The sequence below is a fragment of the Primulina huaijiensis genome, chromosome 5 (assembly GCF_012295235.1).
Source record: "Primulina huaijiensis isolate GDHJ02 chromosome 5, ASM1229523v2, whole genome shotgun sequence".
NCBI lineage: Eukaryota > Viridiplantae > Streptophyta > Magnoliopsida > Lamiales > Gesneriaceae > Primulina > Primulina huaijiensis.
In genome coordinates, this window is record NC_133310.1 from 2,884,238 (window position 1) to 2,907,285 (window position 23,048).

The following is a 23,048-nucleotide window of genomic DNA, read 5'->3' on the forward strand; positions in this document are numbered from 1 at the left end:
AATTCAAAGCTTCAATAATGACCTTTGCATTACTTTCTGGTGGATAAACTGCTACATGTGCGGTCAAAACCTTCAAGGGAAATCTTTTCTGGGACCGGGAATGGAAAAATTTGCGCTAGTTGTCTCAGCTGTGTGCGTTGCATCTGTGTTTTGTTCGTGTGGAATTGTTGGTGTTGAAGGGTACATTAAGTATGATACTGGGAGTGGGATTGTGGATGGGAAGTTGAATGTTCATCTGGTTGCTCACTCGCACGATGATGTGGGCTGGCTTAAGACAATTGATCAGTACTATGTTGGATCAAATAACAGTATTCGGGTAGGCGTAAAGTGTGAGTGGAGTTATATGAGCAGTTTCTTGAGAGGTTTCTTTTAATTTAATCTTGGTGAAAGCATCGGTCTTCTCTGTTTTCGACGCAGGGTGCTTGTGTGGAAAATATTCTGGACTCAGTTGTGGTTTCATTGCGCCGAGATCCGAATAGGAAGTTCGTCTATGTTGAAATGGTAGCAAAACTTTTACTTTTTCCTTATGCGGTTTCTTTTGATGAAGTCAGTAAACACATGGTTTCTGTGTCAATGAATGCACATAAATTGTTGTAATGTTTCTCTTATTGGTATCAAACTAAATCTGTGAGAACTTAAGTTCATTATGGTGTCTATTGTCGGCACCCTGTCCAAATAAAGACATTACATACACGAAAGCTTTGTTGAGAAGTAAAGATACCAACTAGATTGATTGAAATTCTTAACTTGTTCTAATAAGGGATCCATTAGAGAAATGTAGCGTGCATTTCTTTAATTACTATGGACAACATTGTGTACTATTTCCTCTCCTATTGGTTAGATTTGTAATGGATTATCTTAGAGTGCATAAGTGTCTATCCTGTTTATTATACCACTTTCTTGAAATTGTGATATGGCGCGTTGATGCAATTGGTCAGTGTTTCATTATCATAATAGTAGTGCCCTTTTCACTTGTCTGTGATGTGCGCATCCATGTAGGCATTTTTCTATAGATGGTGGAAAGAGCAAAGTCCAGAAATTCAAGCAGAAGTAAGACAGCTTGTTGATGCCGGACGGTTGGAATTCGTGTATGGTGATGCTTGTAACCCCATATGTGTGATTTTCTTGGAGAAATCTCGCATACGGTTATTCAACTGATTTCTATGTGCAGAAATGGTGGCTGGTGTATGCATGATGAAGCAACTACTCATTATATAGATTTGATTGACCAAACAACTCTTGGTCATCAATTGATAAAAAGTCAATTTAATAAGACCCCTCGTGCCGGATGGCAAATTGATCCATTTGGGCACTCTGCAGTGCAAGCTTACCTACTGGGTGCTGAGGTACAAACACACTTTCTCTGGTGAAATAAATTATATTTGATTAGTTCATATTTCATGTGTTAATTTATGTTTCTGCTGTTATCTAGCTAGGATTTGATTCTATTCATTTTGGACGGATAGATTACCAAGATAGAGCGAAACGCAAGGGAGATAAATCTCTTGAAGTCATATGGCAGGGTTCTAGGACATTGGTTTCATCTTCTCAGGTTAGGAAATGCAAATATCCGACAGTTGCTCGGAAGAAAATTTTTAGTCTGCTTCATTTGGTCATTTTTAAGGTCTGTGTTCTTGCAGATTTTTGCCAATGCATTTCCTGTTCACTATAGCCCACCCAATGGGTTTGATTTTGAAGTAAACCGTGACTTCAATCCAGTCCAGGTTCTTTGACAGAGAAGAATATTAATCCCAAAGTTGAAGCTATTCTTGGTTAACATTTTGCTTAATAGTTCTTTAAATGGCAAAATGCAGGACGATCCTTACCTTTTTGACTTTAATGTTGAAGCACGAGTTAACGATTTTATTATTGCTGCAATGACTCAGGTGAGTAAAAGAAGCAGTTCTTAACTGTAAAATGAACTAAAAGCACATGGTATGAGTATTGCGCAGGTGGTTGTTTATTTGTCTTTGATTCACAGGCAAATGTAACAAAAACTAATCATATTATGTGGACAATGGGAGAAGACTTCCGATATCAATATGCTGAATCCTGGTTCAAGCAAATGGACAAACTTATTCATTATGTCAACAAGGTATCTTTTTTGAATGAGAAGAAAATGCGAGAATAATGCGACTTAAATAAGCATGTTGGATGATCATGTGTGTCAGCGTTTTTTGTGCTTGGCGATAAAAGTCAAAACAAATACGTATGCTGTGTACGTGTGCTATACATACATAAACAAAATCAATATTTGCTGATATTTTTTCCTTTTTGAAGTGAGCCGGACAAAAAAATTACTTAATAGATCTGCGTGGCCATTACAACTTGCTTGCATCTTTGTTTTCTTTTATTTTAATTTTGGGGTTTATGGGTTTCCACTAATTAATCAAACTAGAAATGATTGTTTTAAATCCTGAATTAGTCATCAGTGCAGAACTTGTGGAGTTCGTGCCTTAAATTCTGGGAAATTAAATTTCTGATGACTCATGACTGCATTCTGTGTTCATCTTACTTCATTAAATGAGTCATAGAGCTTACTGAAACAGGATGGCCGGGTGAATGCGTTATATTCAACACCATCAATATACACAGATGCAAAACATGCTGCTAATGAATCTTGGCCGCTGAAAATTGATGATTATTTCCCGTGAGCACTATAAGTACCACTTGTTCCTATTTTTTTATTCTGATTTTTATATTTAACTTGATCCAAGATACAGTTACTTACTGTTGATTTGGAATAGATATGCAAGCAGTGATAATGCTTACTGGACTGGATTTTATACAAGTCGCCCGGCATTGAAAAGATATGTTCGTTACCTGAGTGGATATTATCTGGTATTCTCAGCCATATTTGTACATTAATCAACAAAACTCCTCGTTGACTAATTTTTTTGCTCAGGAAACAGCTCCTGATCATGTATTTACACTTATTTAGTCATGAAACTTGTTATTTTAATTGTTCAATTTTGCAATGTATTGTGGTGGATATATCATGAAGTATAAGAACAGAATACGACAACCATGAGTCCATGACAAGAGACTGACTCCCCAATTTCTGTCCCAGCTATATTCTGCATGCTGGCAATAATCTTCTCATGTTATGGGATATATCTTTGGGTGTAGTGCATTAGTAATATTTGTGAAAGAGGTGGAATAGACATATTTTCTGCATGTGTAGGCAGCTAGGCAACTTGAATTTCTGAGGGGAAGAACATCTAGCACTAGTACTGCTGAGTTAGGTGACGCATTGGGCATCGCACAGCACCACGACGCTGTTAGTGGTACAGCTAGACAGCACACTACAGATGACTATGCAAAACGACTGGCGATTGGACTCGCAGAGGTGCATTTCTATGATATGTTCATATGACAACATCTTGCCTTGTACTTATAAATGGGCCTAAACTTTAAAATCCTATGAGTATTATCCAATGGTTTCATATTTTCAGGCAGAAACTGTGGTAAATTCAGCTTTGTCATGTCTGGTTGGTTCTAATTTGGGGAGGCAATGTGGTGAATCTACAGTGAAACTTAACCAGGTGACTTTTAAATTTTGTGAACTTGTTTGAGTTACCAGTGTCTCGACTGGGAGACAAAAACATTCTCTCCCTTTCATAGCACACAAGCTTAACACTTTTCTATGTTTTTAAATAAATTTTTATAAACCATGCATTCGAAGTGACTTGAAGGAAAAAATAACTAAGTCATGAAAAACCAAATGTTGGGTCCTTGGGCTAATTGGTTCGCTACTAAATGCGTCTACTCGTCGATTGCATGGAAATATGGGGATAATATTGGCTCACTTTGAACTATTTTTTCTGGTCACGTAATATAGCTTAGAAACAAACATCTTATGTTCATTGTCAAGATAATGCTAAATTCAATTGAAATTCTTATTTAGAGCTTCATGTTTTTCAATGAATTTGGGCTTAAACAAGTGGTGGTTTCTGTTGCAACTTCCTTGAAATGCACGAGAGTAAAATTTTATTTGTTTTGTCGGTGGAGAAGCAACTGAGTATTTTCTTGCATGATATTTTATTTTTCTCTTAACAACTCTTAATTGGCGAACAGTGTCAGCTACTCAATATAAGTTACTGTCCACAAACAGAGGAAGATATTCCCCAAGGAAAGAGCTTGGTAACCACTTTTTTCTGTACATGGTCTTTTTTCAGCGTTTACATGCTCAAAGAAGTATGCTCTACATAGGTATAACTCTCTTTTCAGGTTGTTGTGGCATACAATTCATTGGGATGGACACGTACTGATATCGTCAGGATTCCTGTGAGTAACTATATTTTTCTCCTTTCCTCTCTTTGTAGGTGATCATAGTCAGAGGTTTCAGCTATCATATAGAATTTTGAATTGTTTTCTTGAAATGTGTCATTGAGCTTACTGCCTGCCCGAAGTTTCCAAACTAGTTTTGTATTATGCAAGGTCATAAACTACTAGTTTACATAGGATGTTCGTTTACCGCAAACTAGGTTAAATCTGGTTAGTTCTTTAGATTGAATTTGCATTCACTGTCCAAAAAAAATTTCTTTTTGAAGATATGTCATTCTGATTAAGTTAAACTTAATTGGGAAATTTGATATTATTTTAAGATTTTAGATTGTTTTGTTTTTTCTTCATTATCCCAACAAAACATCTGGATTACATCAAGACTGAACCCCGCCCTCAGCCACCACCAAAAAAAAAAAGAGAAACAAACAAAACAAAATTTCTTCCCTTTTAAATTAGTATTAGAGGCATACGATCTCCAGTAGAGACATCAACAGGTGTTAAATCAGAGTGCCTTTGCACAACGACGTAGTTGCTTCCACGACAGCCAAAAGGATGGCCTATAATGAATACTTCAAAATATGTGATCTTTATCTAAAGGTGAGTCAGTAATGTCCAGAGTATTAGTTTCTCTCTAAACAACTGTTTATTATGGAATGCATTGATCCTCCCCCTGGGAGCAAACTCTCTGTGCACCAAATTCTGGTCCCTTTCACGTAATCTTTTGTCATCCTACCAATATTTGGTTCTACTCCTGTCAGTACTCTTGTATAATTTTGGTTAACTTATTCAAACCATTTTTATTTCTTAGATCTGTAATAAACCACAAACCCTAGCTGAAAATATCATTCCACACCAGTAAAGTTTGGTTAATTTTTTCTGCTCAACAACAAAAAAATGAATTCTTTATTTCATCGCTGCTAAACAAGTGTTATTTTTTAACCTTTTTTCTGCTATAGTGGTGGTTACAGAATAATAATAAAATGTAACCAGTAGGCTCATAATCTACAGGTTAACGACTATAATCTTGTTGTCAAAGATTCCATGGGAAGCATTGTTGAGTCTCAATTTGTGGAAGTGGATAATATAACGAGTAATGTTAGAAAGTTCTACGTGAAAGCATATAATGGACTTTCAGCTAAAGATGCTCCGAAATATTGGCTCGTCTTTCCAGCATCTGTTCCATCTCTGGGTTGGAATACATATTTCATTTCTAAAGCATCTCAAAAAGGTATTGCTTCAAAATATTATTCTCGTCCAGCAATTTAGAAGTGTCCGCCAATTATGATTTTTTTTAATTGGTTTTTTACACTTGATATTTCTCACTCTTCACCGATAATAGTCTTTGTAAAAACTAAAACATGATAGAGACTCATTCATCTTATTATTTCTGTGTGTTTGGCTTACATATGGACTTTAATAATGCAGGAAATAGGAGAAATGATTCCATGTCCTTGGTGGCTCCTCCAAAGAACGAAACTGTAGAAATTGGACGAGGAAACTTGAAATTGTCTTTTTCATCAGTATCTGGGCAACTTAAAAGCATATCCAATTCCAAAACTGGTGTAAGATTCCTTAATCTAAAAAGGATTATGTTATTAGAACTTTGGGGATTCATTTGCCCTTGCTTTAGTTAGTTCCCTGCACCCGAACTCCTTTGGTCACCAGTTAAAGAGCTTGCCTCATGAATGGTCTGAGAACTATTTGAAGTGAAATGGATAAGGGACAAAATATAGCTTCAATTGATGCATCTCTACATCCCACTACATGTGTTGGAAATGTTGCAGAAACATCTTTAATATCAGTTGATATTTAGTTTAATGACATATTACTTGCAAACTCCGTGCAGAAATAAACAAGACTTTTGGGGATATCTGTTGTGTATTATTTTGTAGATACAATTACATCTTATTTAGAGTACAATGAGCTAATCTAATTCCACAAAATCGGAAGACTAAATATTATCCTACAAAAATCAGACTATTATCCGACCATGCTTACAAAATTTGACAATCCTATCAAATCACAACTAATTGATAAAATATTTACACAACTAATTATTATGTGCACTCTATCTTAAGTCCCTTCAGCAATCTTCGAATCCGGATGAGCTCACATACTCCATGGGCCATTGACTTGTACTCCGCTTATGTGCTACTTTTGGCAACAAATGGTTGTTTCTTACTTCGCCATTGTTACCAGATTACCCCATACTTGAGTACAATATCCCAATGTCGACTTTCGATCAGTTATAGATCATGCCCAATCTGCATCAGAGAATGCACTCACTCCTTGGTCATCACTTTTTGCGAAGAATAGATTTCTTTCAGGAGTCTGCTTTAAATACGTCAATATTATGTAAACCGCGTCAAGGTGACCCTGACTAGGTGAATGCATGTAATAACTAACAATGTTAACTGCAAATGCAATATCAAGATGTGTATGAGAGAGAAGATGAGCTTCCCAATGGGTCGCTGATAGCTTCTTTTATCTACAGGTATCCCCTCAACATTTGTCTTTTATTCCCCAACTCAACTGGTGTTTGGCTCGGTTTGCATTCTAACATACCAGTTTCATCCAATAGGTCCAATGTGTACTTTCAGAAATGGAAATCCCTTTCTTACTCTTAGCAATTTTCATTCCCAAGAAATATCTCAATGTACCTAGGTCTTTAACTTCGAACTCCTTTGCCATCATCAGCTTAACATTCTCCATTTCTTGACCGTCGTCTCCTGTGACAATTATATCATCGACGTACACTATGAAAAACTGTTATCATCCTTTTCTCCGAGTTTTTAACAAAGAGTGTATGTTCTGCTTTCCCCTGACTGTATCCGAACTTCTTGATGACTTTGGAAAATCTATCAAACCAGGCACGTGGTGATTGTTTGAGCCCATAAAGAGGCTTGTTGAGTTTGCATACAATTTGCCTTCCTAATTTCTCCTCAAAACTAAGGGGTTGACTCATGTAAATTTCTTCTTCTAGTTCGATATTAAGAAAAGCATTTTTAATGTCCAATTGATGTAGTGGCTGTTCAAGATTGGCTACTAAAGACAAAAGTATTCTTACTGTGTTAAGTTGTGCAACAAGTGTGAATGTTTCAGTGTAATATATACCATTACTTTGTGTGAATCCCTTGGAAGCCAGTTGTGCTTTATGTCTGTTGATCGAATCATTAGCTTTATACTTGACTGTAAACACCCATTTTACACCCTACAATGTTCGTTGTGGTAATTCTACCAAGCTCCATTTGTTATTTTGTTGTAGGGCACACATTTCTTCTAGCATTGTAGCTTTCCATTCGGGAACATTTAGAGCTTTTTGAATTGACCTGGGAATAGTGACACTAGACAATTTTGAAGTAAAGGCACGAAATGAAGAGAAAAGATCCGAGTAAGAGACAAAATTAGAATTATGGTGTTGAGTGCAAGATCGTACATCTTTTCTAATTGTTATAGATACGTTAAGATCATGAATGATACCTGATGGTTGGGGATCTACTACCGGTTTGTGTTGTTGACTGTGGTTAGGATTCACGGCATCTTTAGTTATCTGAGACTTGTCCCGTCGTGAGTAGATATAGCTTTTTTGTGGTGTTGGTTCTGTTCCTGCTTTGACACATGAGTGCTGGTTTTTTGTATGGAAGGGTCGGTCAGGGATAAGTCAGGACAAGAAGCCAGTGTAAGGTCGAAGGGTATACCAAGGGGAGGAGGAGTGTCCCAACCAGCTTCATCAGATGTCTCCATCTGAAGCAAAGATTGAGAGAAAAAAATGTCTTCGAAGAAAGTGACATCATACGAGATATACATCTTTCGAGTGTTGGGACAATAACATCGGTAACCTTTTTGGGAAGGAGAATAACCCACAAATATAGTTCTAATGGCTCGAGTATCAAGTTTACTGTGATTGTGATTATTTGACATGCACAAATGCTAGGCACCCAAATGTAGGTGAGTGGAGAGATGGACACGGGGTAATTGTTTAGGGAGGAGAGACAATGAAGTCTGGAAGTTAAGTGGACGGCTAGGCGATCAATGAGATAGGCAAACATTCCCCTATAGGTATTTGGGAACATTCATTGTGAACATAAGGGCACGAGCAATTTCTAGAAGATGGTGATTCTTGTGTTTTGATAACCCGTTTTGTGGGGGAGTATCTACACAAGAACTCTCGGGATAATACCATGGGCTTTCAGATAGTAAACGAGGGTGGTATTGAAGTATTTTGTACCATTATTGGTTCGTAGGTTGCTTGCGGGTATTAAATTGGGTCTGAATCATTTGATGAAAGATTTTAAAGGTTGTGGAGGTGTCGGATTTGTTTTTTTTGAGGTAGACCCAGTGGCTCGTGTGTGATTACCAATAAATGTTATAAAACAACTTTTCCCTAGATGTGTAGTAACCCGTGATGGTCCCCAGATGTCACTGTGAATTAAGAATTGTGACAAAGGTGTATAAGTTTTCGGAGAGTAAGTAATGCATGTATGCTTAGCAATTTGACAAATATCACATAAAAGCAAATCGATATCTTTATTATCCTTGAATAATGAAGGGAATAAACGTTGTAAATATGAAAAACTGTGATGTCCTAGCCTTTGATGCCATAACATGATTTTTGAAATATTCGAAATAGACGCAGAATTGACACTTGACAAAAACTTCCTACTAATGGACAAAGCATTCTTCACAAAAATAGTAAAGACCGTGGCAAATCCTAGCACTGCTAATCATCCTCCCAGATAATAGTTCCCAAAAAAGGTAAGAGAAGGGTCAGAATCTAGCGGCACTATTATTATCCTCAGTCAGCTTACAAAAAGTAGATTAAAAGTTAATGAGAGAACATGAAAGACGGATTTAAGGTTAATATCACTAGACAATTGAATGTTACCCATGCCTGCAACACAAGTTATGGAACCATCAGCTATTTTAACTGCGATATGTTTAGGACATGAAACATAAGTGCAAAAAAGATTAGAGTCTCATGTCATGTGATCAGAGGCACCAAAATCGACAATCCAAGATTCCGCAACACAAGAATTTTGGCATAGTTGTTAAAGACGTAAGACACACTAAGGCGCAAAAGGGTCCTGGAGCGAGAGGCGTAAGATGCAAGGCGAGACACGTGCCTTACCGAAGCAAGGCACACTATTAATTTTTTAAAATAATATATTTATTTACCACTATTTTATTACAAAACAATATTATTGAAATAATTAAGTTATGCAAAATATATGACTTTTCTTAGGCGTGCTTATTTTTTTAGGGTTTGGTAGGCTTTTCTTTTCTATTTTTCTTTTTTATTTTAAAGATTTTAAAAGAATGGACCAAAAAAACCTCACTCAGGCGCACTTAAGCGTGCCTTAGTAAACCGCTGCGCTTGGGTAGAGGGATCGCCTGGTGGCGCCTCTCGCCTTAAGGCGAGAGGAACTCAATACTACCCTTAACCAAGTCAAGAAAGGGGACAAAGTGGGTTTTACCAGATTGGGTTACCGAGCATGACCCAACTGGTGGACTTGGAGATGGGTTGAGTGAGGACTGCTCATAAGACGACAATATTTTTCAGTTTGTTCTATTTGTTCCTTTGTGAAAGGTGCATTGATGTATGAGGAAACAGGCTGTTCTTGGGCTGTTTGGTCTTGGAAACCACGACCATTGGATCTTTTCGTGGCTGCCAGTCTGCGGTTTGTCGTGGATTTCCCAATGCTTGTCTTTGGTATGTCTGGAACGCTGACAATGTTCGCACCAAGGGCGTTTGGGCTGACGCGGCCCCTGGCTATTGGGTTGATTGGAGATCAAGGCAGAAGCCTCAGATGCAGCAGGTGTGGCTAGTAAAGCAAGCATGACTTTGCGATGCATTTCTTCTTGTCGAACTTCTGCAAACGCTTCCTTAGGAGATAGAAATGGGTTTCGCGCAACCACACATCCCCGAACATCATCGAGTTCCCGATTTAGTCCTGCCAAGTAATCAAAGGCACGTTTTTTCTCAAGATTTTGACGAATTTTGACACTGCATTCAGCACATGTTTGAGAGTTGTCGAGAAAAAGATCCAACTCTTGCCACAGGTTTTGAAGGTCCGTACAGTATTGTGTCACGGAATTAGAACCTTGCTGCATGTCCTTAGTTTTGATCGAAGCTCGAAAATCTGTGAGGCATTTCCAAGGTCGGAATACATCCAACGAGCAACATTGCAGACTTCTTTTGATGTTTGAAACCACAGGTAGAGACGGTTAATGTTGTTCTCCATGGAATTGATAAGCCATGCGAGGACAATTGAATTCTCAGCAGCCCAAGTTTGGTATGACGGGTACGACTTATTTGGTGATGCAAGTTCTCCTGGTGAGATAACCTATTTTTCCACTGTCACATATCACAATCTTGACATATTATGCCCACCATAAATAATTATGGCCATTGAGTTTGTGGGCAGCGATTTGGAGAGATGACATATCGCTCCGAAAAGAGGAGCAAAGGTAGCCGGTGATTTCTCGATAGTGGACGCATCGGAGGAGGACGAAAATTTGATGAGTCCGATGACATTGTTCAAAGATGAGGAGGCAAACAAGCTGTTAGATGGCGAAATGACTTTCAAACCCTAGGCTCGTGATGCCATGCAGAAATAAACAAGACTTTTGGAGATAAATGTTGTGTATTATTTCATAGATACAATTACATCTTATATAGAGTGCAATGAGCTAATCGAATGCCACAAAATCATAAGACTAAATATTATCCTACCAAAATCAGAATATTTTCCTACCATGTTTACAATATTTGACAATCCTATCAAATCACAACTAATTGATAAGATATTTACACAATCTTTTTCATATTATTCTACACTATGTCTACAAAAGGCGGTTGAAACTTAGGTACAAGATCTTGTGCTTCTTGGAGAATCTAACATAGCATTAATCGAAATACACTTCATCTGTGTGATTCATTGGACAAATTCAAAAAAAAAAAGTCATCTGGAAATCATTCACCTTGCTAAATTATGTGTTCTTTATTACAGTAAGTGAAACATTTTGTCCATCCTAACTCATAATTTTTCCACAAATAGCAATTGAGGACAGAAAAGGATTCATGGACGGTCATAGGTAATCTGGATTTGCTTATGGGTTTAGATTACAAAAAAAAATTTAAAATTTATGACCTCACTTAAGTCATAAACATAAAGAGGTCATTTTAAAAATAAAATAATATATATATATATATATAGACACACACACACACACACTGAGTGAAGCTCAATTAACAAATTTTCCCTTCCGTTATCAGAGGAAAATGTGAACTGAACTCCCGTAATTCATATGAATTCATCTGCATTCCAGGAAAATTCTTCAAGCCAATACTCTGGGCAATGTTATGGAGGAATCTTGATGATGCTTTATAGAATTCTTTATTTGTTTCCGGCCAACTTTCTTGATTGCTGACAGAAAGTGTGATATCTATATATTGGTCAAAATGCTGGAGCCATGTTAACCATCTATTGCCTTGTTATGCATTTTTAGCCACAACTTTCAAAATGTTTCAGCTTTTCTCAGAACATCCAAATGAAAAAATTTAATGCGTCCAACTGTGAACGAATAGCCATTCATCAACTTTGTTTCTTGAAGCTTTGCTGCTGTACTTTCTATCTTCGATGTACTCAGTCTAGGAGACTCCTTAATCAAATGTCTTCATCAGTTTCCGATTAATGCTGTTATACCAGATTGATGTACCAATACAACAAAGCTATCTTTGGTATTCTTCTAGCAAGGGAGATGCAGATGCCCAGGTACATACGTTTGAAATTAGTTATTTAGGATTGTTCGGACAGTCTATCATTTGAGTAAAAGAAGTAACTGCAATAAGTTGATGCATATCACACTTTGCAGAGTTCTGGTGCTTATATTTTCCGACCTAATGGAATGCCTACTTCGGTGGTATCTGGATCAGTAAGTATTTTCCCTTGGACAAGAATATGTGTTCTTCATGTTAGAGGTGAAATGCCTCTCGAACTGAGAGTTATTTCGCGCTTGAAACTATAATTGATATTTAACTTCCTCCTCAAAAAGGTTATAAATTTGATGCTTACAGGTTCCTCTGAAGATTGTACGGGGACCACTAGTTGATGAAGTACACCAGCAATTTGCTTCCTGGATCTACCAGGTTAAGTATTTAAATTTAGTTTATTAGTGGTGAAAGCTCTTATTGTTTCAAAGTTCCATGCATCTTCATCCAGTTGGCTCACCTAGAATGCCGAACTATATTGTTTCTTTTTCAGGTTATTAGAGTTTATAAAGATAAAGATCATGCTGAAGTTGAATACACGGTGAGTGATTCTTGGATCCTTTCCGTTTTCCATGTGATTGTATTGCTTTTCTACACCTCAAGGAACGTATGACTTGCTAATCTTGTCATCCTTTATTTGTGACTTGTTCGGATGTGTTAATTTTATTTGAAGATTGGTCCAATTCCTATAGACGATAGTGTTGGAAAAGAGGTTATTACAAGAATGATGACTAATATGGTCACTGACAAAGTGTTCTACACTGATTCCAACGGAAGGGACTTTCTAAAACGGGTATGTTTTGTCTTATTATTCTCCTCACATGTACTTTGACTATGTGTCAGAACCTAGATTTGTCAACTCAAAAAAAAAAAAAAAGAAACTAGATTTGTGAGCTGATGTACTTTGCATTCTGTTATCAGATTTTGTTTTCCAATTACTCAAGAACAACTGATGTAGGTGTTTGGATGGAAGTGAGTAGTTAAAGCGATTGAGTTTTGTGCTCTCGTCTTTATATCTTTTTTCTAGTGTACAGCGTTATAGCAATTTAGTCCACGGCTTGCCACTGAAAGTTATTTTGAAATCAAATGGTAGTTATTACTTTAAGTTTAAATTTAATATTTCACAAGCACCAGCATAATATAAATGCTGATTTTAAATTGTAAAAAATTCTGAGTGTCTTAATTTTCCTAAAACTTTTTTATTAAAAAGTACAGCACAGTAGTTTACAGTATGTCCAATTCCAAAATACTAGACTTTTAAAGTGAGATAATTGGATAAGAATTGAGTTTTAGCTCATGATGTGATAACAAACTCTGGTTCATTTTGTAGACAAAAAACCAATAGAGTATGATTGGGAGATATGTTTGTCAATAACTCAAAATAAGTGCATGTACAGAGAAGACATGTTCTTTACCTTAGAGTTACAAGAGTGAGTGTATGGATGTATTGGGGTGGGAGGATATGGAAAGCATGTATAACCACACTAAACTTCCTTACAAGCGTTGATTTGTGCCAAAACATTATCTTCGGATTGTGAGAGTTTACTCTGTGTGATTGACCTTCTATCAGTTGTGACAAAAGTTTGGGGTTAACTGAGGTAATATGAACGTTCTTACGTGTAGTGCAAGAAAAAATCTTGAAGGGTACAATTTATCGATTGCATTTGTATTTGCCATTTTCTCTTTGTGGGATAAAGAACAGCAGCACTTGGTTAATGAGATGCTACCTTTAGGGTATTGTATTAAGTTTGCATCAAATGACCCATATTTATTATCGCATGTGGGGACCATGAAAAGAATCATAGACCCCAATGTAAGAATAAATGTGAATTTGGATACACCCTCGGGGCAATACTCTGATGGCAATTTGAACTCAACCGCAGCACTTCATGATGATGTGTGAGCTGCATCTTACCTTGTACAGCTACCTTTATAATCCCAGTCATGTGGCGTGGTCTAACCCCTTTTGTGCCAAAAAAAAGGGAACTGTGTCACAGTCTCTTAATAATAACATCTAGAATCTCACATAGTGTGTGATTTTAGTTTACCTGGATTCACCTTAAGTCTGATTAGTTGCTGGAGGTAGATTGTGAGAATCCAACTTGTCTAACACTGTTTGGGCAAGGAAACCCGAGTTGCAAGAAATAGATAAAAGACGTATGAGTTCATCTGTTTAAGCGTTTGTGCAGTTGATTTGGCAGAATTTGATTTTCACCGCATGATGCATTTGTTGGTTTAGAGGTTTAAAGTATCCTACCTTGACTGTTTATATGCAATTGATGACTTTTAATCAGTAATTCGCTCCAGCGGCCGCAAGCTCTCCTTCACCTTGGAAAAACCAGATTGTTTACGCATAATGGTTGCGTTGCAGATTTTGCTGGTCTTATAGTAAATTGATAGTAGAGTCTAATGTATATTCTCTGAAAGGAACCTTGTTACTTGTCTTGTTGGTAAATTCCATTACGTTAATACTCCGACCTGAATTTGACTTCTTCATCTTGCAATTTTTCAGGTTAGAGATTACAGGGCTGACTGGCCTCTCATTGTTACTCAACCTGTTGCAGGGAACTACTATCCAGTAACTTTCCCCTTCCCTATCTTGTTAATTTCATAATTCTAAATATAAGATTGCAAACACCCTATTCACATGCATTCACTATCACCGGTATATGCCCTGTAGCTGGTTCTTGTTTTATAAGAAAATTTTGATCCCCTCCATCAGTTGTGACTTTTATTTATTTCCCCCTAAAATGGAACAGCTAAATGGTTATGTTCATGGTTAAAAAAATGGCAATGTGTTTTCAGATCAACCTTGGTATTTTCATGGAGGATAAGCAATCCGAGTTCTCTGTTTTGGTTGATCGGGCCACTGGAGGATCCAGCATTAATGATGGAGAAATCGAATTGATGCTTCACAGGTCTACAAATGATTACAAATTTTTTCTATAGTATGTTTCTCTTATTAGTAGAATAAGTCTAACATGTTTCAGTGCTATCATCATCCAGGCGTATCTTAAAGGATGATTCTAAAGGAGTTGGCGAACCCCTTAATGAAACCGTATGTGCCAACAATGCATGTGAAGGACTCACGGTATGATAAGATGAAGTATATGTTTTGAGTGATTACATGTTTTTATTATCTTATGCGTAAACTGTTGTCCCAAGTGATAAAGCTCGAGGCTCCTAGCTTTGCATTTAAGGTTCTTTGACCATTAAGCTCTCGTTATTTCTCTCATAGGATTATGGTGCATATCAAATAACCATTTTAACCACTCTTCCCCATGAGCTACCCAACACATTGATGCTAGTGTGTGTGGTTTTCAGACTATTTTGAATTTGCATTTGTTTGCTAGGGAAAATATAAATGGGTATTAGAGGAAAACAAAAGGTATCCTCCCTGGTCTATTGATTATGAGAAAAGACATCTCAGACTATCTGTGAAATTAAAAGTCAGAATTCAAGCATCTCTTTATAGTATGCAAGGGAAACCTTGAATTGAAATCTGACGGTATCAGTGTCCAGCATTTTTAAGAACCTAATATGGTTTTATATTATTGGAATTTAATATTTTTTCTCTGCTTTTTAGGTTACTTGGGCTGTTTAATAAGTCCACACCCTTCTCTTGCGCATGGAACATAGAATTAGCTTCAATTCTCTAGCTCACAACACTGAAGCTTTACGGCCTCATGGCCCTGACTGTGATGTACGACTCACTGTCAGTTACCAAACTCAAGAGCTAAAGTAAGGAAGCATTATGACCCCAAAATAAGAGTGGAGATGAGGTTAAAATATTGACAACAGGAAACTGCATCAATATAAGAATCCATGTGATGTTATATTGTTCGAATTTTATTTCATTTATCTGCTTTTTAGATTATTTGGGCTAGTTAATGTATGCACGCCTTTCTCTTGCACAAGGGGCGTAGAATTAGCTTCAGTTTCTCTAGCTCAACATTGAAGGACAGCCTCATGGCCCTAAGTGCCATGTATGACTCATTCTCAGTTACCAAACCCAAGAAATAAAATAAAGAAGCATTATGATCCCAAAATAAGAGCGGAAATAAGGGTTAAAATGTTGACAACAGAAAACTGCATCAATTTAGATGCAAATTTTGGTATCACAGTGTTTGATATCCCAAAGCGGTAGGAGAGCAAAGGGATTAATGTGTTTTTTATTAAGAAAGCTGATTTGTTGTATCTCTTTTAGGTTCGAGGAAATTATTATATCGGCATTAATGAACTTGGTGCTGGAGCTCGTTGGAGGCGAACAACTGGTCAAGAAGTCTATTCACCTCTTCTTTTAGCCTTTTCTCATGAGGTATATATGGTCTTTTAACATGGATATGAGATATTAGTCCTGCAATCTAATTATCCAAACTTAATTTCTGCAGAACTCTGAATACTGGAAGTCTTCTTATTTGACAACGGCAACTACTATGGATGCAAACTATAGTTTACCTCTTAATGTTGCATTAATAACTCTTCAGGTGATTGGTTATATTGGCATCTGTTCTATGCACGATTTCTTTCCACTTATCCTTTGGCTATTTTGCTTTCCAGGATTTGGTCGATGGAAGTGTGCTCCTTCGTTTGGCCCATCTGTATGAGGTGACACATATAATTTATTTGCAGTTGTGTTTACTCATTCATCATTTTATCTGTATTTGATGTCATTAGCATGAGTCAATGCACATTTGCAACTAAAAGTTTTGTACACTTCCTTGAATGGGAATGAACGCCATATGGAAGAAAAACATATCCTCTGACATGATTGTGAAGTCCTTCAAAAAATTTCTTTGCCACATATAATTCATGGATATATTGTCCCAGGCTGGTGAAGATCCTGATTACTCAACACTTGCCAAAGTTCAACTGAAGAGGATGTTTGCTGGAGAAAAGGTTTGTGTGTTGTGTACTGCACCGAAGTATTTATATGCAAACAACTACAGAAAATGACACCAGTATTTAGTGAATATTAAATAAACCCATGAAAAGCATCATGTGGATCTTTGTATGCTTCTGTTATTGACTTGGAATTGTATTTCAGATAAAGACGCTCAAGGAAACAAGCTTATCAGCGAATCAAGACAAGTCTGAGATGAAAAGAATGACGTGGGAAGTTAAAGATGATGTTGGAGCCGAGGCAGCAGCAGCTCCGATTAGAGGTGGTCCTGTGGACATGTCAAGTCTTACGGTCGAGCTCGGTCCCATGGAGATCCGGACTTTCCTCCTAACATTTGAAAAAAGCCAAGAATCTCCACCCTCTGATATCAAGAGTAGTGCTTAATTGCTCCTTTCTTGAGTTCTCGATTAACGAATAAATGATAGAATGAAGATCTCTTCTTTGAACCGGGAATAAATGTAGATTGTCTTTGATTCGTTGATCGTGTCATAAAATAGTTGAATTTGACGCAGTTGAAAAATAATGATAGGGGATGTTTGCGTTGTAGTGTAATTGGCTTGTCAGCAATGTTTCAGAAATATTTTTCCCTGAAATTCTGTGGTTCACTTTGTGTATAGTTTCATGTTACACAAATATAGTGTATTTTTGTAATATATGAGAATAGTTTTCAAAAAGGATATTAAATGACCCGATAACATGTAAAACTTGCCAAATTTAAACTTCTTTAGTAGTACATTCCCTATCAGTGAGATACTACAGTAGGCTATTGCTATAATTGGAGATCTAACAATTATATATCATGATGAAAATATGTGAGGTTCATGTTTGATCAACATTGTGTTCAATTTTTCCTTTTCCCTTACTGAAATAATCGACATGTTTTTTTTTCTTTAATCTTTTAAGATGAGGGCGATTGTGTTCGATTAATCAAAATTCTATTTACCCTATGCATTCATTAATTGTTGGTATCAAAATATGATGCACGCGAGGATTAAATTTTCTCTTCTACTTAACCTTTGAATGCTTGGATTTTTGGTTAATTCGGTTACAGATAAAATAACTTTTTAATAATTTTATATTCGACTAAGTTTAATAAAAATTGAATCAATTTCTTTTAATATTCGAAAATTTTATATTATACTAAATCTTGAATAAATACATCAAAAATAAAAACAAGAATAGACGAAACTCATCTTACCAGATTAGGCATAGAAACAACCTCCCTAGCAATATCTTGAGAAGCCTGATTCACTAAAACAAAACTAGTGAAATGGACATTCAATACAAGAAGTTTACAATCTTCAACAATTAAACCCAAACTTGAAAATTTTGGTTCTGAAGAATTCATTGTTTCAATGACATGAAAAGAGCTAGATTCGATGATAATATTCGACAAACTTAAGTTCTTTAGCCAACTAAAAGCTTCTCTAATACCCATTTTATGGGGGGATTTTCCATCTCACACCTCCCTGCTGTCTCTATAAATGTTGGTGATTAACATCAACAATTTTTGCTACCTGCCATTAAGAATGAAGATTCAAAGCATTACTGGAATAACATAGTAACATGTTTACATTTTCCCTTCCAAATCACCTCATTACCTTTCGATAACTCTCATGTATATTCGGAACAAACTTAAAACTCATTTTAAAAATGTGTTTCCTTTATTCGAATTCAGGATGGTTTCAAAAATAGGCAAAATCTGTTGATACGAATCCTCGTACGAATAAATAGCAAACACGATTAAAATCGAATCGCGCCCTCTATTCAATAACGATCAAGGATCGATGTGTTGTCCCGCTCTTTTGAATCAAGCGTGTGTGTGATTTTTCACCTCTAAACTATGAAAAGTTTAGCAACAAATAATCACGGAAAATAGACCACCGAAATTATAACGAACCTTCAAAGAACAAGCCCTTGACAATCCGCGCAAGAATGATCGACAAACGCCACAAAGTTAAAACTTTGATAAGTTCGAGCGCCAAGGAAAGCATGGGATCCTTTGGAGTTACCGGAGGGACCGATCACGAGAGAACGACTGAAGAAGTTTAAGGAGGCACTTCAGGGAGTCATGAGCAATCAAGGAGGGCTTACGTGCGAGGAGCAAAGTGCCGAAGGGTTCGTGATGCATGGGAGTGAGTTCGGGAACCAAAACAACGTTATTCAAGCAGTCCAGAGCCTACACGGACCCGAGCACGGACCTGTACACGGGGTCCGTGTCCATTACAGCCGAGAATGAAGAAATCCCGAGTGTGCACGGACCCGAGCACGGACTTGTACACGGGGTCCGTGTACCTCACCGGGCCTACACGGACCTAGCCCCGGACGTCTACACGGGGTCCGTGTACTTTGCGGTTTTGCGAGATTTTATTTTTTTTTTAGAGTTTTATTTTTTTGGGATACTAAATATTGTTATCNTTCTTTTGTGATTGTTTATTACTAAACCGCGTCGTTTAGGGGTGAATATAACGTAATTGCTTGAATTAAAAGATCGGGACATCGTAACAACGATCCTTGTTCGTTATATAATTGAGGACGTGATTCATATTTAATCGCGTTTGCTTTTCATCGTATGAGGATTCATATCATTTGGTATCAGAGCTTTTGGTTAATTGAATTCAAGTAAGTTTATCCTTCATTCTATTATCAGATCTAATTATCCTTTAGTTCCGTTTTCAGATCTGTTTTGTTCTATCATTCTTCGTCGTTCGTGAATCGGTGATACACGAAATTTTGTGTCTTATTTATTTTTCTTTGAATTTTCGAAATTCTTAAGAGTAATAAAAAAATACCAAAAAATTCGAAAATTCACCATTATTTCTTTTTGGTATTTTGTTCCATTCCTTTTTGTGAGTCATATACAAGTGCCTCACACAGTCAAAAAAAAAACATTTACCTTCAAATTGCTTGTCTACGCAGTCTAAGTGAGTCGATCACATTTGTTCACAAGTTGAACTTGATTGTTTGATATACAAATACAAAGCTTGAGCACACCTTCGAGAATACTATCAAATTTGAGTGAAAATACTTGAGTGCGAGTGAATTTTCTTTGGAGTGAACGGTGAGTATTTGTTGTGAGCAAAAAAAAAAAAAACTAGAGAGGAGTGACGAGCGACTTTTCTTTGGAGTGACCGTGAGCATTTGAGTGAGGAACATATTGTTTTCTACTAACGTTTTCTTGCAGGTACAAACTGAAATTAAATGGAGAAGGAGGTAGGAGATAGTTCGAACCCGGGGTTATCTAAGGTCCAAATGGAGGCATTGTTTGGGCATTTCTCTAGGATGATGAGGGTGGAGTTGGAGCCGTTACACGAGAGGATGAGTAGGCTTGAAGTTAGTAGTAGTGGAGCTAAATCTAAGCCTAAGGATTTGGGTAGAGGAGAAGAGGATGAAGAGTATGACTTAGGAGGAGAAGAGGAGAGTCAAAGTGAGAATTGGGGTAGGAATGGAAGAGGTAGAGGATTTGGTAGAGGAAAGAGAGAAGCCACACGGGATAGATACAATGACGGGAATAGGGAGGATGGTAATATGGGTAGTATTAAGATGAAGATTCCTTCATTCCATGGGAAATCTGACCCGGAGGCGTACTTAGAATGGAAAAAGAGGGTAGAGTTCGTGTTTGAATGTCACCACTACTCCGAACAAAAGAAGGTTAGATTGGCAGTGGTCGAATTTCTAGACTATGCTCTCATATTGCTAGTGAATGTCCTAATAAAAGGGTAATGATTCTAAATGACTATGGTGAGTATGAGTCTCATAGTGAGGGTGATGAAGATGAGATGCCTGCGTTAGAGGATCCTGATGAGGGATATGAGGCGGTTGTAGGTGAAGCACTAGTGACTAGGCGTATCATGAGTGCCCAAGTCAAGGAGGAGGAGACTAACCAAAGGGAGAACTTGTTCCATACTAGGTGTTTTGTAAACCAAAAAGTTTGCGATCTAATCATAGATGGGGGGAGTTGTACTAATATGGCTAGTGTTGAAATGGTGGAGAAATTGGGGTTACCTACATTAAAGCACCCTCAACCATATAGGCTTCAATGGTTGAGTGATTGTGCGGAAGTGAAGGTTAACAAACAAGTGCTAGTGCCTTTTTCTATTGGGAAATATGTGGATGAGGTCTTGTGTGATGTGGTACCGATGCATGCTTGTCATATCTTGTTTGGTAGACCGTGGCAATATGATAGGCGAGTGACACATGATGGGTACAAGAATAGGTATTCATTTGTATTGAAGAAGGAATCCATTGTATTACTTCCTTTGTCCTTAAAGCAAGTGTTGGAGGACCATTTGAAAAAAAAAGAAGAGAGATGAGGCCGAAAAAAAGAGTGAACTAAAAAAAGTGAGATGACCTTGGAGAATAAAAATGAAATGGCTGAAAAAAAGAGTGATCAAAAGAGTGAGACGACCATACAAAAGAAAAATGAGAGGAAAGAAAACGAGAGGAAAGAGGCCAAAAAGAAATCATATATGGCCCAAAAAGGTGAGTTGAAACAATTGATGCACACACATGACCCACTTATGATATGAATCCACCTAACTCCACCTCAAGAGCTAGCTCATGAGGGGAGGATTGTGTATTCATATATATTTTACCCAAGACAACTCTTGATAACCGATGTAGGACACATCATTCCCGACCCCTTTAGACAGCACGTCCTCGTGCCAACTCCTTCGTTAACCCGCACTCCAGGGCACTTCCAGGAACATGCACTAACATCATTCCCGACCCCTTTAGACTGTACGTCCTCGTGCCAACTCCTTCTTTAACCCGCACTCCAGGGCACTTCCAGGAACATGCACCCACACGACCAGTCAAGAGTATGGCTCTGATACCATATGATATGAATCCACCTAACTCCACCTCAAAAGCTAGCTCATGAGGAGATGATTGTGTATTCATATATATTTTACCCAAGACAACTCTTGCTAACCGATGTGGGACACATCATTCGTCGCTAATTAACGCGTTACGACTTGACTTGTCACCCACAGGTAACTTCACCATATTTGACCTCGGCGCTTTCTGTTTTGTTTTTTTTTTGGTTTTGTTTTTTTTTTTTTTTGTATGATGAAGAAAAATAGAATTTTCTGTGTTAGTTTCTTTTAAATAAAATAGCTAATTTTTTTGTTAGTTTCGGTAGGATAAACCGATCGGGATGAGAATTCTATTTGACAGAGATTATACGTCTGATCTCTCTCGACATCAATCGGGGCGGGATTTGAAAACATCTAAAAAACTAAAAAGACAGGTTGAAATATCTTTTGGACGGAAATGAATTAAAATTCGAGAAAATAGGGATTTCGGGAGATTTTGTGAGGCTACCCAAATGTGAGCCTCAATTCTTATGACAAGTTAGATCATGAAATATCTGAATTTACGATTATATCCCTCGGAATCCTAGGCACTCCCGCCTAATTTGAACTAGTGCACCACGCATGTGTTGCGTGCTTGTATAAATTTTTTTATAATTAATGTGATTTATATTTAAATTATGATCAAAATATAATTATAAGAAATAGTTATAGACTACACTGTAATTTTGATATATAAATTAAAAAATAAATTGAAAAATAAAAGAATTTAAAATGACCTCTGTAAGAATTGAATCTATAACATAAACCCCATAAAACAATGACTATATCCGTTGAACTACATATAACTTGCATTAAAATTTTAACATTTTATTAATATATAAAATTATCAAAACAGACCATAACAGTAAAATTAGTTACTCTAAGTACATCAAGTTTAATAAAATAGTGTAGGTAAATAATTATTATTGCTCATACATATATTCAGTCCCTTCGAATTATGTTGTTACAAATTACCATCATGAAATTACGATTCTGTCCCTGCTGAGACAATAGAATCTTGTACCGTAGTACTTGCCTTTTCCACTTTCCTTAAAATCCAAACGGTAAAATTCTCTAATTTACTCACCAATTAATTTCATTTTTTAAATTATATATTTGAAATGTTACTTATTTTAACACCATTTAATGCTCCAAGAGTAGTCTAGATTTGTTCTTCTTATATGCTTTAAATAATTATTATAAAAAATATTTATTATTAATTTAAATAATA

The 23,048-nt window shown here is 36.9% G+C and overlaps 1 protein-coding gene across 2 annotated transcripts; it reads left to right on the plus strand.

The window, feature by feature from the left end:
• The first annotated feature begins 19 nt into the window (after positions 1-19).
• On the plus strand, positions 20-17,577 carry LOC140976323 (alpha-mannosidase-like). 2 transcript variants are annotated; one of them, XM_073440401.1, is made up of 29 exons: positions 22-316; positions 418-501; positions 1,000-1,088; positions 1,172-1,346; positions 1,433-1,552; positions 1,641-1,724; positions 1,815-1,886; positions 1,982-2,095; positions 2,550-2,650; positions 2,748-2,841; positions 3,185-3,349; positions 3,456-3,545; positions 4,078-4,143; positions 4,231-4,287; positions 5,296-5,515; positions 5,713-5,849; positions 11,997-12,062; positions 12,163-12,222; positions 12,365-12,436; positions 12,552-12,599; positions 12,732-12,851; positions 14,571-14,636; positions 14,864-14,976; positions 15,065-15,149; positions 16,266-16,376; positions 16,450-16,545; positions 16,619-16,666; positions 16,889-16,957; positions 17,106-17,577. In XM_073440401.1, the coding sequence occupies exons 1-29, from the start codon at positions 56-58 to the stop codon at positions 17,343-17,345; spliced, it is 3,123 nt and encodes a 1,040-aa protein (XP_073296502.1). In that variant the 5' UTR covers positions 22-55; the 3' UTR covers positions 17,346-17,577. The 2 variants fall into 2 exon arrangements, with proteins under 2 accessions (XP_073296503.1, XP_073296502.1); XM_073440402.1 differs by lacking the exons at positions 16,266-16,376; positions 16,450-16,545; positions 16,619-16,666; positions 16,889-16,957; positions 17,106-17,577 and adding an exon at positions 15,645-16,234 and having other exon boundaries at positions 20-316.
• Positions 17,578-23,048: the final 5,471 nt, after the last annotated feature.

What these genes read in the sequence shown, in the direction of transcription:
- LOC140976323 (XM_073440401.1), top strand. Translation starts at nt 56, where the DNA reads ATGTGCGGTCAAAACCTTCAAGGGAAATCTTTTCTGGGACCGGGAATG. An exon ending in CTTCGGTGGTATCTGGATCA is followed by an intron (nt 12,223 to 12,364) that starts GTAAGTATTTTC and finishes TGATGCTTACAG; the next exon opens with GTTCCTCTGAAGATTGTACG. An exon ending in GTTTGGCCCATCTGTATGAG is followed by an intron (nt 16,667 to 16,888) that starts GTGACACATATA and finishes ATATTGTCCCAG; the next exon opens with GCTGGTGAAGATCCTGATTA.